This window comes from Crocodylus siamensis, chromosome 6, assembly GCF_052110815.1.
Source record: "Crocodylus siamensis isolate JL-2025a chromosome 6, ASM5211081v1, whole genome shotgun sequence".
NCBI lineage: Eukaryota > Metazoa > Chordata > Crocodylia > Crocodylidae > Crocodylus > Crocodylus siamensis.
Genome location: NC_143400.1, coordinates 10,236,470 through 10,252,526, shown reverse-complemented (window position 1 = coordinate 10,252,526; position 16,057 = coordinate 10,236,470). Strand labels below are relative to the sequence as shown.

At 46.8% G+C, this 16,057-nt stretch overlaps 1 protein-coding gene across 1 annotated transcript; it reads left to right on the top strand.

Annotated features, from left to right (window-relative positions):
- Positions 1 to 369: 369 nt before the first annotated feature.
- On the top strand, positions 370 to 15,823 carry LOC149860951 (interferon-induced very large GTPase 1-like). The gene is made up of 4 exons (XM_090053707.1): positions 370 to 760; positions 2,873 to 2,966; positions 7,197 to 7,384; positions 11,061 to 15,823. The coding sequence occupies exons 1-4, from the start codon at positions 370 to 372 to the stop codon at positions 15,821 to 15,823; spliced, it is 5,436 nt and encodes a 1,811-aa protein (XP_089909833.1).
- Positions 15,824 to 16,057: the final 234 nt, after the last annotated feature.

The window sequence follows — 16,057 nt, the reverse complement described above, 5'->3', positions numbered from 1 at the left end:
AGCAAAAACCAGGACTTGCGGGAAAAGGTAGTGTCAATCAGGGCCAGAGATCACAGATTCAACAAGCCCAAACATTTGGGCAGAATGGTGGTGCAAGTCAGATGTGGGGAGCAGAGACCCACCCAGTCTCAGCACCAGTACAGAAGTGTGGAGTCACTCAGAGGCAGGAAGAACAGACCCAGTGAGACCAAGAGCCAGGAAATGTGAACCTTTCCCAAGGTATTTCTCCTTTATCCTTCTGTCAGCATTCTCGATTCATGTGTTAATCCAGTGTCTTTCTTTAAAAAAGCTCCAGTACAATAGCTCCAGGTCTGCTAATTCAGAAATGCTCATTCCAAAGAGGTGTATGACTAATGGGAGCATAGAGAGATGGGTCACCCTGAGGTTGTGGGGACCCTGCACTTCTCTGGAGCAAAGTCCCAGCGAGCCCCTGCACAGGGCAAAGGGGCTTTGCCTACTGTATGCAATTGGATTGATAGGGATGGAAAGAATAAGCTGCTGGTGGTGGAGACCCCCATCGGGAGAGAGAAACCCGGTACGCTGGGGGTCCCTGATGGCGTGATCGAGACAAAAGGGCTCAACCAAGACCCGGTTACCGTGATAGCTGTTAACCCAACCCTGAAAGATATTGTGGTCCACCCGGGACAGAAGGTGGCCTTGATAAAGGAAGCTGAAGTGGTGAACCCCGAGCAGGAGGGAAACCCCCCGCCAAGTGACCCTTCGAGGTTCTTTTTCGGGAACTCTCCAGTGCCTGAAGCCTGTAAAGCTCAGCTCAGGGACAAACTCGGGGCTCGAGCCCATGTTTTCTCCCTGCATGACTGGGATGTTGGGGAGGCTAAGGGGGTGGAGCATCACATTCATCTGTGTGTGTGTGGAGAAAGAACCCAGTGAAAGTCAGGGAAACAAGCCCCAGGACCCTTCCAGCAAAGGCAGGGTGAGTGTGGCCCTGGGAAAAGGAGGGGTGGTATAAGAGTGGCCCCACAATGGGGCAGTATGAGAGATACCGTGCGAGAGGTGGTGGAGTGGGAGAGGCCTCAGTGAGAGGGAGGCGGTATGAGTGTGGTCAGTAATAGGGCAGGAAGCAAGAGGCCTAACACTGGGATGAATTGAGCCCAGCCTTGGGCTGGAGCAGAGCTCAGCTGTTAGGAACATCTGCAAGGCTTGGGATGCAGTATAGGGGTGGTTGGAGCTGCATACATCGACCCAGGAGACCAGGGTGTTCGAAGGGCAGCCTCCTGCATAATTAACACCTTAATTATGTGTCATCAAGGCATGGCAGGTGAGAAAGGCAGGCGGTGTGCCCAGAGGCAGGTGAGGAGACTAGCACTGTGGCTAGTCAGGGAGTTCCCACCTTGTCACGCTATGTATCTATGTACTTCTACTTTGTGCTGTCTGTGGTCCCCCTTCACCCAACCACCACCCCTGCAGCTTATCTAGAGTCACTGCTCCAGCTCCAGCTCTGGCCCTACTCTGGCCCAGGGCAACAGAGCATATGCTGGCTCCTGACCACACCTGGTTGGGAAGCAGTAGCAGCAGCAGCAGCTGCAATGGGAGCTCTGGCTCAGACCCACAAATGCTGATGTCTGGCTGGGTGCGGGTTAGACCTGGTCCCAGAGCCATGACTCAGGGTAAGTAGTGTTGGGGGCAGGAGAAGAGGAAGGTTGCGGGAGAAAGATCTGGGTGGGAACGGGCACCAGGGGGCACATGCTTGGGGGCAGTGAAGGGGGTGACACATGTACCACAGAGAAAAAATTGTACATGGAAAATTAGAAAAATAATTATACACTTTCCATGTGTAAATCTAATTCCTGGGGGTGGGGTGGGTGTGTGGTGGGTCATCTTGGGTTTGAAGTTGTCTTGGATTTGGGTCAATATGGTAACCTTGTCTCATTGCTATCTCCAGCTTTTCAGAATTCATCAGTTATATCTCCAGCATCATGAGCCCGGTCTTGTGCAAGGAAATCGCTGCATTTGAGAGTCCTGTTTCTTTCCCTTCTAGGTTTTCAGCTTTCAGACTTTGTGCTTTCAAACTGATTTATGACGGCTTTAACATTAGAGATGAACTGTTTTTCCCAAATGAAAATGAGGTGCTTTTTTTAAAATGCATGACTCCAAAAATTTTGTGAGCCACCAATCCTGCTGCAGTCAAAGCGGGGCTGAAAAAAGCATATGGACCGGGGTGGGGGAGATGGAAGTTAATGTTGTTCTGTGGTAAAGTTAAGGTTCTTTGAATGACTATAACAGAATTTCAGTATTTGCTAATGCTTCTGCTCCCTGGAACACTGGCTGCTCTACATGTGCTCCGAGGTGGTGGGATGCGGTGTTTTAATTAGAGCTGTTCCTGGGCAGCTGCTCTAATTAAAATGGCTTACTGTCATGTAAATTAAGCCCCTGCATGTTTACAAAATGGCCATAGGATGGTTTATCTACACCTTATTCAACAAGGTTTAGATAAAGCTACCCACAGTCATTTTAAAATACACGGGGGATGAACCCATGTATCACTGCAGCGATGCTGGAGCACTGTAATTCGACCACAGTGCAGACTCAGTGAATCAAGTCACTTCAACACATTCTAAATAGAAGGTCAATGAGCTCATGTAAAGGCAACCATTAGATTTACTTGATCATTTCCTGTGTTATCTATTTCATTTATCTTTTCAAAACCAGTACTCCTGTGATTTTTTTTCCAGCTTTCCAATATTTGCCTTGTGCTCATATCAATATTCTTGAAAGGCCTCTAACCCTTATATTTTACTGAGGCTTTTCACCCTTTGTTCCAGCTTATGAAAGCATTTGGCCTGTAGTTTTCATTGTTGTTTTCCATAATTGCTCCCGCAAAGATTGACTTGCCTTCGCTTTTATCTGACAGTGTCAGCACAGCTTCTCAAGTGCTCTACAATGAGACCAGAAGCTAACAAGCCGGAGGAAGAAATGGGCAGCATTACTATCCCACCAACCATGGGGTAATTATTTTGAAAGCACCTAAAAGCAGGGGGCTAGACTGGAAGCATTTCTTCAGACAGCATTAGAGCACAAATGCTGAATATTTGGAGAGCTTCAAATCCATTTGGGCCTTTTTCTTGGTCCTCTGGTTCGATTTGGATTTGGAGATTTGGCCACCGAATCAGGGTGGATCTCCTCCAAATCCAATCAGTACCTGAAGCTTTGCACAGTCCTAGTGCCCATTGTGTGCAAGTCAAGGGAATTGATTCTTTTCGTTGGTGAAGAGTTGGTGAGGGACTGGGGAGGAGTCACCTGGAGCACTGTGCCCAGTTTTGGGCACTGCACTTTAAGAGAGACATGGACAAATTAGGAGTTGTCCAGCAGAAAGCAACAAAAACGATTAAAGATTGAGAACACATGACTTACGAGGAAAGGTTGGAAGGACTAGTATTATTTACTCTGGAGGAAGGAATATGTAAATAGGTGTAGCAAGGCACCAGGATGTGTCTGCTGCTTTAAAGGGCAAAAGCAGCCTGCCCAGGCTGCTCTGACAGTGAGGCCGGAGCTCCACAGCTGCAGGTGGCCTAAGCAACAACCTAATAGGGTAATTGGTTCTCACCTACTGGCAGTCAGTTGACTAGGAGGAGGCAGGGCCTTGGGGGACATACACGCCTAAGGCTGGAGCTAGCAAGAACTTTCTCTTTCTAGCAACTGCCAAGGAAAGGAGCCCCTGCCCAAGCGAGCTACCTGGGACTAGGTGCTACCTATTTTGGTGCCTACAAGAACAGTGAGGATCTAGGGGCCTAAAGTACCCAGGGCTAAGAGATGTGTTGTCCTAAGGGTGGAAGCTTTTCCCTCCTAAACAGACAGAACACAGTCTCCCTTAGTGTTGTTATGTTGTAGCCCAGGAACTTGTATTTGTGTTATTGTTTACTACGGTGGATCGGGATGAGGCTGTAAGAGGAGGGGTGGACCTTATTAGTGCTTGGAGAAAAGGGCACAGGATCTGGGAAAAGCCCAGTGACAGGCACAGAGCTGGATGCTAGAGAGAGGGTGGTGCAGAGCCAGGCACTAGAGAGAGATGTAGGGAGAGAGATGCAGGGCCAGGTACGAGGGATAGGTGCGGAGAGTCAGATGTCCAAGAAAATGCACAGAGTTAGGTGCCTGAGAGAGAGGCATAGAAAGTCAGGTACCAGAGAACTTGGTGCCCGAGTAGTGTAGAGACACAGGAGCCAGAGGGCTCCATGCCAAGAGGATGCATAGTGTTGATAACAGCATAACATCTGCAAGGCATGGGATATGATAAGGGTAGGTTGGAGTCATGTTTAAATTCTTAGACATTGGGGCATAGAATGGCCAGTTTCCCACATTATTGTAATTAGTATCTTAACAACAAGGCATGGCAGGCGAGACCAGGCAGACTGCCCTAGCCAGATGGGCAAGGCCGGTACTGCACCAGGCCCAGGAGAGTGCTCCCTGTCACAACAGGCACTGTTAATAGTCTTCAAATATCTGAAGGGCAGTTAGAAAGAGGATAGTGGCCACAGGGGACAGAACAAAGATTAATGCTTTTAAATTGCATCAAGGAATATATGGGGGGCTATTAGGAGGGACTTTGTTACTGAAAGGGTGGTTGGACACTAAAACAGAGACCACAAGAGGATGTGGAACCGCCATCCTTGGAAGTTCCTTAGTGCAGTTTGGACAAGCACTTGCCTTTACTGGTTTAGACAAAGATGATCTGCCTTGAGGGGCAGAATAAGATGATTTCTTGAGATCCCTTCCAATGCAAATTTTCGGTGATTCTTGGATTATGAAAAGTAGTTGGCACTAAGAAGATAAATGAATTTAGTGTCCGAAAGCTTGTAATATTTTAACCCAAATAGCTAATGTGTCCACGGGTAGTTTTTATTTTATTTTTGAAACACTTTCCCTGTTGTTCAAGTTATCTACAGTATTTGATTCCCTATTGTCTCTGGTCTTCTGTATCCTGAATGCTCTTTCAGGAGCAACTCATTGCCCAGAAAAAATACTTACAATTCCCTTTCTTTTCTATAGAGTAACTATGGAATATTGAACTATTCAATATGTTCCCCTAACTTCTGTGGAGCCACTTATAAAACCAAGTGCTATCCAAGTGAATAAGCATATTTAAATCCGGAAGTTTTACAGAACGCTGGATAAAAACAGTTGTTTTGCATCACAATTGTTAAATTTTTTTTTATATCCTGTTTCAAGCAAAAATCTGAATATTATGGTTAGTTCCAAAATGAAATGAAAGCCTATTTCAGAGTCCTAGACTTTCTTATTACATTGAAATTTTGAGTCCTGACCAGCCTTATCTCTGAAGAAATAAAGTTGGCTGAGTTCTCAAACTGTCTGGGTACATGGAGGCTGATGCCTTTGCAATGCAATCATTTGTGAAATGTGCTTATGTTGAGGTTCTCAGTTCTCTCAAATAGCTCAGGTGTAGCTCAGTGCCTTAACAGACTCACAATATTCAATTTTACTCTAGCTCTGCACCAAACCATGTTACCAGAATTGAAACTTGTTACTAGGGGTGTGCAAAATGGCCCTATTCGATCTGGATTTGGATTCGACTGGAATCAGGGACAGTGATTTGATTTGTTGATTCGGATCAATCTCCCCGATTTGATTCGGCCGAATCTGAAGATTCGATGCTGATTCAGAGAATCAGTGATTTGGCCATAGACACAGCCTGAAATGTTTTTTTTACATAACTTGAGGTACCAGGCACAGCTCGTGATCGCTGTGATGCTGGGGCAGATGGAGTGTTCCACAGGAGCATGGGGGAACCCCAAATGCTCTCCGGTGGACTGGAAGTAGTTCTGGTCCACTTCCAGGTCCACCAGGGAACATGCAGGGGTTCCCCGCCTCATGCCCCTGTTAGTGAACAGCCACTGGGGGACCCCAGGTTCCCTCCCAGACTGAGGAGGCACCAGTTTCTGCTCCTCAGTGGACCTGGAAGTGCTTCCACTCCACTTCTGCACCTGCTGCCAAGCCCCCCATGCTCCCATGCCTGCCACGCTCCATCCACCCCAGCATCTCAGCATTCATGAGCCACCTGCTATCTTGGGGTATGTAGAGAAAACATTTAAAGCTGTGACCTTGTCTGACTTGCCGAATCTTTCCAAATCTCTCCAAATTGATTCAATTAAGAGAGGTTAAAGGGTCCTCTGATTTGATTTGGATTTGGAGATTTGGCCACGGAATTGGGCCAAATCTCTACCAGATCGAATCAGGGACCAATGCTTTGCACAGCCCTGGTTACTAGCTGCCTGAATTTGAAACTTGCAGCTTCAAATACCATCACATTATCAGTGGTGCTCTTAGGGCAGAAGCAGACATCACCAAATGAAGTGTATCAACTGTGCTAGGATGAATCCCAGCACAGCTGATCCACTTCAGTGGGCAAAACATGCATCTATTGTCCCACCAAAAGTTGCTCGGGGCAATGGGTGGCATTCTCCTGTGCTTGTGGGCCCTGACTCTGCACATCTTGGGAATTTCCATGCAGGATTGGTTCATCAAATCCTGGAGCAGCTTCCTGCCTTTTCCTTTTCACAAAGACACAAACCTGAAATCTCTGGGATGCAAGTAGAGAAAGTTAAGCAGTCCTTCTCAGGCCTTGAAGGCCTGATCCTGCATTGGAATTTCTGGGGTGTGCAGGATTGGGCCCCTCAAGCTCCCAGAACACCTGCCCAGGGAGGCCAGAGAGCAGAGGCAGCTCAGGGCTGCCCACATGTGCTTACCATAAAATAAACAGACGTCTGCTGCTAAACAGCAGCACAAATGGATGCCACCTTCATTGTGGCCACACTTGTGGCATGACAGGGGCATGGAAATCTGTTTGTTTGGTCTTTGTGCTGCCACAACATTTTTTATGGTGGGGCAAAGGTGACAAAAGGTGATGCCTGTTGATGCCGTTGGGAGTAACGTGGCAATGGACTGATGTGCCCATTGCTCTCCTTTATCCCTTTTCATACATGCTGGAGGGTGCACAAGTGCCGTCACCTGAAGAGACTTTTGCCGGTTCCAAGGATCCTCACCTGCCTTGCAAGAGGGAATCCAAAGCATTTGGGGTGTCTCTTCAGGTTGTTGACCTGGCTGAGCTCATGATGCCGAGGCAGGTTCTTAGTTGCTACTCTGAATAATTAACAAATAATTTAAGATTCACAAATGACTTCCTGCTCCTTTGATGAAAAGCTGTGCTTTCTTTTATATTACAGGTCTCCTGGTTCAGAAACAATGGCTACCAGCGAGACATCCTTGGAGACTCTACGCAGAAAACGACAGGAGCTGATCAAAAGTATTCAAAGGGACTCAGCTAATATCTTAGATGAATCCCTCACCCAGTGCCTTATCACAGAGGAGGAATATGACACCTTAATTAATACAGCAGATATAGAGACCCGAAGTAGGAAATTGGTCATTTTAATACAGAGAAAAGGGGAAGTGGCCTGTGAGACATTTCTGAAGTATTTGGAAAATGCTCTTTCAGAAATGAACCAGGTGTTACAACCTCAAAATGGTAAGTTATTGCTATTTTGTTTTATCTTTGTGAAGGCAAAGTTATGGTTCAGATTTAAACTTCTTACTGCTCCAACACTTACAGGAACAAAGTCATAACACACAGCGATCCCTTTGGTAATGCAGAAGATAACAATTTACTGATAGACTCTGTGGACTCTACGGGGGAGACATTTACTCTTACCAATAGGATTCTTTTGGCCAGAGACCCTCCGAGGATTGACACGGCCCTTTTATCTGATTTGGTATCTAGTGAACTTTAATAGTAACCCCTAACCACTATTACAGGTTTTCTCCCTATAATACGACCTGGCAAGTGGATCCTCTAGACATTACAGCAGTGACCTTCAGTGGTACCAGCCGTGGCTCCTCCACTGGGTGTGTGGCTTGTTTGTTTCTGACTTTCCAGCTGTTGAAGCAGAAACCCACAGCTGCCCCTGCCTCTCCAGGGACAAAAACACCTTTTTTCTTTGTTTGTCCATTACTTTTGTAACTTTCTCATCCCAAATTGTCCAGTCTTCAGGTTGCATACATTAACTTTTTTAGATAAGGTATTCCAGTCTTACTGAGTTGTTGGTTTTCTTTCCTTATAGGGAGACTGTTGTATCTGGTTCACCCACCATACCAATCACAGCACTTATTTTTTCCACTGCCTCATAAGGCACTTTGTATACTTGTATTGCTTAATTCCAGGAAGGCCTAGACTCAGTTTACCTGCTATACTTACCAGTACAACAGAAACAGACATAACAATCCACACCTTTAGCTAGTGGAGGTAAGTGTCTCATTGGTTTCAGTAGATGTGGAAGAAGCCTTATAAGTATTTCGTAAATCTCTCAAACTGGTAGGCTATTTCAACATAAAAGAAATGTTTGTAAAATGACCCTGGAAGCAGCTAGATTTTCCACCTCTCCATTAAATCATAGGTGTCAAGCATATGGTCTGTAGGGTAGATCTGTCCTTTAGAGCCCTGCCATCTGGCCCTTGGTGCTACCCATGGCCTAAGCAGATTCACAGTGCTGCACATACTGGATCAGCGCTGTGGCAAGGGCCCAGGATTCATGTCGCATGTGGTGCCTGCTCTGGCCACGCTGGGACTGCACAGCACTGGTGGGTACATATACATTTGTTGTGTATCCCAGAGCATCAAGAACAGGTGCCACATGTGGCATAGTCCAGCCGTGGGCATGTAGTGTGGATTCCAGCAGGAGTCCCAAACCCGCTGTGGCAGGTGCTGGATCTGGTATGTTGGGGGAAGAAGAAGAGGAAAGGGAGGGGGTTTGTGGTCCCCATCTGGCCAGTGGATCAGCCCCATAAAGTTCACGCTTCATTACCAATACAGGGCACTGCTGACAGCTGTCTTGGCACAGTTGTAGTGGCAGAGGTCTGAGAATTAACCCCTGTGCCAGTTAAAGGAGTTCAGAGACAAGAATGATACTGCCTCCATCAGAGTTTCTATGGGAAGTTTCATAGAGCAGTGAACCAGCTGTGCCAGGCAATCCAGCACTGTACAAACAAGTAGGAATTGTGCATTGGACAGCAGAGGCAGTACTTACCTCTACCTCATAGAGCAAGCACTCCCAACAGAGGAAATGATTACAGGAGATAAGTCTGTAATTAATATAAGCATCTGGTTTTCTTGATAGATGGATTAAATCGAGAATCAGAGGATCCACCAACCCCAGCAGTAGAAGGGAAAGAAGTCTTGTGCCCAGGACTGACATTAGATGCTCACCGAGTCCAAGAGCCAAAAGAGACAGGCTGTGCCAGAGGTATTTCCTCTCCTGACTGCTTTTCACCATGGAATTTAAGCCTTACTTAAGAGTTGGGAGATGCCAGGAGTCACGGGGCCCTGTGTAAGAGATGAAGGACTGACGGTGACAGTGAGCGGGAGAGAAGCAGACATTACTAGGCACAGAGCTCATGGGAAGAGCAGGTCTGGGCAGTGTGAGCAAAGACACTGCCTGTTGCTCACTCCCACTGTGGCCTTTGTAAAGTAAACAGGATCATGCCATCAATGCATCTGAATCCTCTCACCAATTTCTCCACTTAAACAAGACAGCAAGTCCCCAGAAACTGGGTAACCACTGAGGCTAATAAGGAGTTGCATTCAACCTTTGTTCTTGCCTCGGTTTAAGATAACAAGAGTAAAACTGGGGCAAGGAAAAGAGAGAAAAAAACCCTCTCACTGTCTGCAGTGAATAACAGCTAAATTATACTGATCGAGTCACAGATGGGTCCAGCTATGCCTATTGCACCACATGACTGATGGTAGGAGGTGGGCACTTAGGAGGGCACTATAGCTAGGTACAATGGGACTGAGGGTAGGAGGTGGGCACCTAGGAGGGCACAGTTTTCAGCCCTGTAAATTGGCTGTAACCACACTTGTTGATTATTCAGAGCTTCTACTACTTCTGCTGACACTTTATAATCCCTCTAATATTGTGTAACCTGGGTGGTACTCCAAGAGGTACCCCCTCTCCAACTGAAGGGATCAAAGCAGGTGCACAAGCACTGTGGGAGGTGGAGGGAGTCTCCTCCCCCTGTAGAGCAGAGCCAGACCACCAATGGGGACTTAACCATATGCCTTTTAATACTGGGAACATAACAGGCATAAATCAGAGGGTATAGTGGACACTACAATGCCCCAAGGGGACAGGATTCAACAAAGGTTAGACACTTACAATCATTGACAAAAAAACAGGGTTAACAAAATATAAAACACGAACAGCAGAACAAACAACACGGGTTGGTGAAATATAAAAAGGCACAAAATGCAAAATGTCAAATGACAAGGAAATATAGGGCCTTGGTACCTGGAGGGGGAAACACAATGGCCCGTTTCCACTGCAAGAAGATTTGCTTCTTGCTATCTCACTCACCCCAAGTCACCTCTGCTGGGACTTGGTAGGCAGGAATGCTGCCACACAGCCAACACTGGTGGCACTGCTCCTGCTGCTAGGGGTCTTGCCCTTCCCAGAGCCCCGGCCTCATGTCAAGCTGCCTGGCCTCTGATTGGAGGAGCTGGAAGCAGAGCTGGGACCCCCTCAGGTCACTGCTCAGATCCTTCCTGGAGTGGGGGAAGCGTCTCCTGCTGGCTGCAGCCTCTCCCAGGGGATCTTGGAGCCCAGCGGGGAGTCTCTCCTGCCGGCCGCACGCCGCGCTGCTGAGAGTCCCACAGCTGCCTGCAGGTCCTGCTCTTTCAGGCTCTTCCGGGGCACTGCTCCTACCCCACCGGCTCAGCTCTTGCCAGCTCTGTGAAGCTTCTTCCTTGTCATCCCTCACTGGTCTCTCTCCTGAGTCAGGCCATGCTGTCCCTTTTATCCCCCTCCAAGTGACCTGAGGGGCCAATTGGGACACAGGGAGGGGTGAGGCTCTGGGGCCTGATTGGTGCAGAAAGGGAATCCCAAGTCCTTCAATCATCTTTTGCCCTTTCAAAACCCCTGGGCCAGGTCACTGCCAGCTAGCCCATCACAATTGCAAAATTAACATTAAAACATCAACATTTATACTTGAAAACTTTCACTCCATAGCCCTGTTTACATTGTCTCCTTTTCCTGCAGAGAGACAGAAAGCATGCCAGTCCCTCGAGTCAAAGTTAGAAATGTCGAAATACAGAAAGAGGAAGCTCCAGATGTCTGATGTTCTGGAGATCAGTTCAGAAAGCATAGGAGACTGGACTCCTAAGACACTGAAGGATTTGATTTGGTTTTTCCTGAGGAACATCATGGTTCTGCATGGAGGGGCCAGAAGTTCAAGCCTGCTGCACCACAAACTTGATGATCAAGAGAGAAGGGTGGACTATGATGACTTGGGTATTGGGGATGACATTTTTGCCTGTAGTGACATTGACCCTGGTCTATCTGTGAACCCCCTGGACCTGATCTGTGCCATCCTCCATTGCTCAGATGCTTTCCTTCGGCAGGAGATCCTGTCCAAAATGTCCATGTGCCAGTTTGCCCTACCTCTGCTGCTTACTGCCCTCAAGACCCCGGAGTGCACCCTCCTGCTTTGGTCCATGAGGAGTATTGTGAAGAAGTGGACACCACAGTCCCTGGCAGAGAAAAGAGGGTTCAGAGAGGAGAGGCTGGTGCTCACCCAAATGCCAACCATTTCCTTTGTGCGGCTGGGGCGCTGCAGCCTCTCCAAATCTAGACTCCTCAATGAGGTCCTCAGCCCCAGCCAGCAGCACAACAATTTCTTTGTCCACAAGGACATGGTGTCTGGCAATGTCCCTCGGACACTGGCAGACGGGTTGGTGGAGATATCCTGGTATTTCCCCGGGGTGCGGAAGACTTCGGATCTTTTCCCAGAGCCCATTGCAGTTGCAAACCTGCGGGGAGACATCAAAACATTTCCACTGCAGTTTCGCTTTTTAACAAGGGTCTCCTCAGCAGTGTTCATTATTACTGACTGTGTAAGCCAGGCAGAATATGAGTTTCTATTATCTCTGCAGGGATCAACAGCTGACTATTACTTCATCCTCACCTGCCGGGATGGGAATACCCAGGAAACAGTGGAATCACTAAGGCAGCTAACCCCAGTGCTGAAACTCAACAGAACACGCCTCCTGGTGAGACAGAGAAATATCAATGAAGTAGATTTTGTGAGAAAAATACAGTCAAATATGAGAGACCTAATGAAGGCTTCTCACAAGAAAATGAGCATCACCGATATGGCGGCTGCAGCACGTGAACTTGGAATTCAGGTGGACGAAGACTGCGAGGCATGTCAGGTGGGAAGAAAATGGTCAGAAAGCATTACCATGGAAATCAGAGATGTGGCAAAGTACAAGAGGGAAATGCTGAGACTTCAAGGAGACTTGTGGAAAAGGTTGGCTAAAGTGGAAAAAGAGGTGTGCCGAATGAGAGACCAAGGGGGCACTGCACCTGAGAAATATAAATCCAAGCTGAGAGCAGAGCAGGTGAAGTTACGTGGAGAACAACACAGTTATGAGCTTACTCCTGGTGTGATTACATTTATTACTGCAGTACGACAGCTTCCTGCAGTGGAAAAACACTACTTCTTGAAATGGCTGAAGTTTCAGCTGGATGACATTGGTAGGAGGCATCTCTCTGAGCTACGGGCACAATATAAGGAGACATGTAACCAGGGAGGGGGTGCTCCACAGCAACTAAAGGAGCTAGATAAATTAATTTCAGCCAGTTCCCTGGGGACGGAGCATTTCATGAGAGAGCTGGGGCAGTTCTACGAGGCTGAATACTCAATGGTGAAGGAAGGAAAAAAGGCAAAAAGTCAAAGGCAGTTCACCCATCTTGCAGGCATTGCAGCTGATTTGATGCTGGAAGGGTTTCCCCTGGAGCTCATCGATGGAGATGCCTCCAACATCCCGCTGCAGTGGGTGACAGATGTGCTGACTCAACTCCACACCAAGCTGGGGAGAAGGTCCCAGATGCTGGTGCTAACAGTGCTGGGGGTACAGAGCACAGGGAAATCCACCCTGCTCAACACCATGTTTGGCCTGCAGTTTGCCGTGAGCAGTGGCCGGTGCACGCGGGGAGCCTTCATGTTGCTTATTAAAATTAGGGAGAACTTGAAACAGAAGCTCGGCTGCGATTTCATTCTGGTGCTTGACACAGAAGGCTTGAAAGCCCCCGAACTGGCCGAGCTGGAGGACAGCTATGAACACGACAATGAGCTGGCTACCCTGGTGATTGGGTTGAGTGACATCACCATTGTGAACATGGCCATGGAGAATGCCACCGAGATGAAGGATGTTCTGCAAATTGCAGTCCACTCCTTCCTTAGGATGGAGCAAATTGGGATAAAACCCAACTGCCAGTTTGTGCATCAGAACGTCAGTGAGGTGTCTGCCTATGACCAGAACATGAGGGATAGGAAAAACCTGCTGGAGCAACTGAATGAGATGACTAAAGCTGCAACAAGGATGGAAAACTTGAAAAAGGAATTGAAATTTTCAGACATTATGGACTATGATGTGGAGAAACACAACTGGTACATCCCTGGGCTGTGGCATGGAGATCCCCCCATGGCCTCTGTGAACATAGCATACAGCGAGAGTTTGAGTGAGCTGAAGAAATATTTGTTTGAGTTCATGAGCAAACAGCCTAAAAAAGGACACGTCAAAGACATTCCCCAGCTGATTGAATGGATGAAGAGTCTGTGGAAAGCTGTGAAACACGAGAACTTCATCTTCAGTTTCAGAAACAGCCTCGTGGCTGAAGCCTATAGCAAGCTGTCCAACAAGTACGGAGAGTGGGAATGGGACTTCCGCAAGGCCATGCACCTCTGGGTGTCTGAAAAGGAAACTTGCATCCACAATCAGCCGCCAGATGTACTAGACACCAGTGTCTTACCCAGACTTCAGAGTGAGATGCAGGAGAAGCTGAGGCAGGAAGCAGATAAAATCTCGCGTGGTTTGAAACTTTATTTTGAAAGTGGGGCAGCAAATCTGCACCTGATTGTGAAGTACCGGGAAGATTTTGTCAGGAGTATACAAGGTCTCAGAGATGACCTGGAGCATTACTCGTTCAGCAAGTGCCAAGAAGCAGTTCGAATTGCCAAAGGCCAACACAGGATAAATGCCGCTCTATTAGAGTACAATCAAAAGGTTGGCAAGAAAGTTGATAGCCTACTGCAGCACTGCATGAAAAGCCAAGGCAAGCTAAACAGTAATGCACTTGATGAAGAATTTGAAAAGATGTGGAGGGCAATTTTGTCAGAGTTATTACTTAATCCTTTACCTAACCGTGACATATGTGAAGAAATGGAGACCCATCTGAGAAAAGATGTAGAAAACAAAGGGAGCGCAGTACAGCAGATATTAGGAGAGGCCCAGAGATTGTCTGCTTACAAAATGGGATCTTTCAAAATGAGACATGAATACCTAGACTTAAGAAGGAACAAAAGTTGGACGCAAGCTGTCATCACAGGTTACAAGGAATGGATTACACAGGACTGTTTTCGTAAGGTAGATGCTATGGCTAAATCCTTAATGGACAAATGCAAGGATTATATTGAGCAAAAGGTCATTTCCAAAGCTGATTATGATGAAACTTTTTGCAGGGAGCTGTTGCGTATGATTAATGAGCACCTTCGCCATATTAATGATCAAAACACAAAAACTAGTGCATGCTTTGAAATTGAACTGAAACTTCACATTTTGGGGGAAGCAGCTGAAGCGTTCCAGAAGATGCATCAAGACTTCATTAGAGAAAACGACCCTCGGCACCGCCTGGAGAAGCTGAAGCCTCAGTACCTCTCCACATTCAAAAAGCTTTACTTCGAGAAAGATGGAGGTCAAGACAGGGCCTGGAATTTCTGCACCCAGTGCTTGAGACCTGCGCTGGAGGACTACGTGAAGAAGAGGCTTGGGACAGAAATTGTGGATGATTTTCTGCACAGTAAACAGTCAACTAAGTACAACAACCGGACTTTTTTCCAATTTTCTGTCCTGAAGAAGCTGTTGAAAGAGAACAATTTTAGCAGCTATGTGAGTTACATAAATGATCACATGGATTTTGTCAAAACCCGGATACAAAGCAAGTTGTTAACTCATTACAAAAAGCAGGCAGGGCTTAAAGACTTGGAGGAAAGGATTTTGTCTGCAATTACCAAGAAAGTCAATGATGTTCTGAAAAACTCCAGGGGTAGGGAGGCTGAAACAGTTTCTGCCTTTTTACACTACTTCTGTGAGACACTGCAGGAGGACCTTGTCATTCCCAAGGAGAGTTTTGAAGTGATACTTTTTAAAAACAAAGAAAGTGCAGGTACATTTTCAGATTTTCTACTGCAATGTATTCCTGATCTGAAAGGAAAAATCTTAGGCAGCTTTGAAAAGCAGAAATTGAAGTCAAAACTCTCCAGTCTTCCAGTGAGACCCCGGGATGAAATATTTAAACGAGTGTTTGGCTGCGGGGAACAGTGTCCATTCTGCCAAGCTCCTTGTGAGGCAGGAGGCAATAAGCACAGAGAGCACTTTGCATCCATCCATCGCCCCCAAGGTTTAGGAAGGTGCTGCTGGAGAGAAACAAAGTTACTTGACTGTAACATATGTTCCTCTGCTGTGGTTTCCAACAAGTCCTTTAGCTGTGCAAAAACAAAGGGAAAATTTCATCCCTTTAAAGATTATCGCCAGTTTTTTCCAGATTGGCGCATCCAGCCAGACCCCAGCATTAATGCTTCTGATTACTGGAAGTTTGTTTTTAAGGAGTTCAATCAGCAGTTTGCTGAGGAATATGATGCTCGCCCTGCCGATCTCCCAGAGGACTGGTATAAAATAACAAAACAGGAGGCACTGCAGAGCCTTCAAGAAAGCTTTAATGAGAAGTCGGAAAGAGGCTGAGTAAATCCCTTGCAAGAGACAGTTACGATATTACATATTTTGATGTGGCAATCTGCTATTTTCAAAAAATTTAAATTTCATTCTCTTTCAATCAAAGATTTTGAAGCTTTTACAAAAAGGCCTGTAACAAGCTAGGTGTCCTATGATTAGAAATGGGTTGATGTGGGAAAAAGAGAAAGTAAAATGTTTCTTCTACATAGTGGCAAGGATCCAGAGGCAAGGGTACCTTCTCCC

What these genes read in the sequence shown, in the direction of transcription:
- LOC149860951 (XM_090053707.1), top strand. Translation starts at nt 370, where the DNA reads ATGGGTCACCCTGAGGTTGTGGGGACCCTGCACTTCTCTGGAGCAAAG. An exon ending in CTCTCCAGTGCCTGAAGCCT is followed by an intron (nt 761 to 2,872) that starts GTAAAGCTCAGC and finishes TTTATCTGACAG; the next exon opens with TGTCAGCACAGCTTCTCAAG. An exon ending in ACTATCCCACCAACCATGGG is followed by an intron (nt 2,967 to 7,196) that starts GTAATTATTTTG and finishes TTTATATTACAG; the next exon opens with GTCTCCTGGTTCAGAAACAA.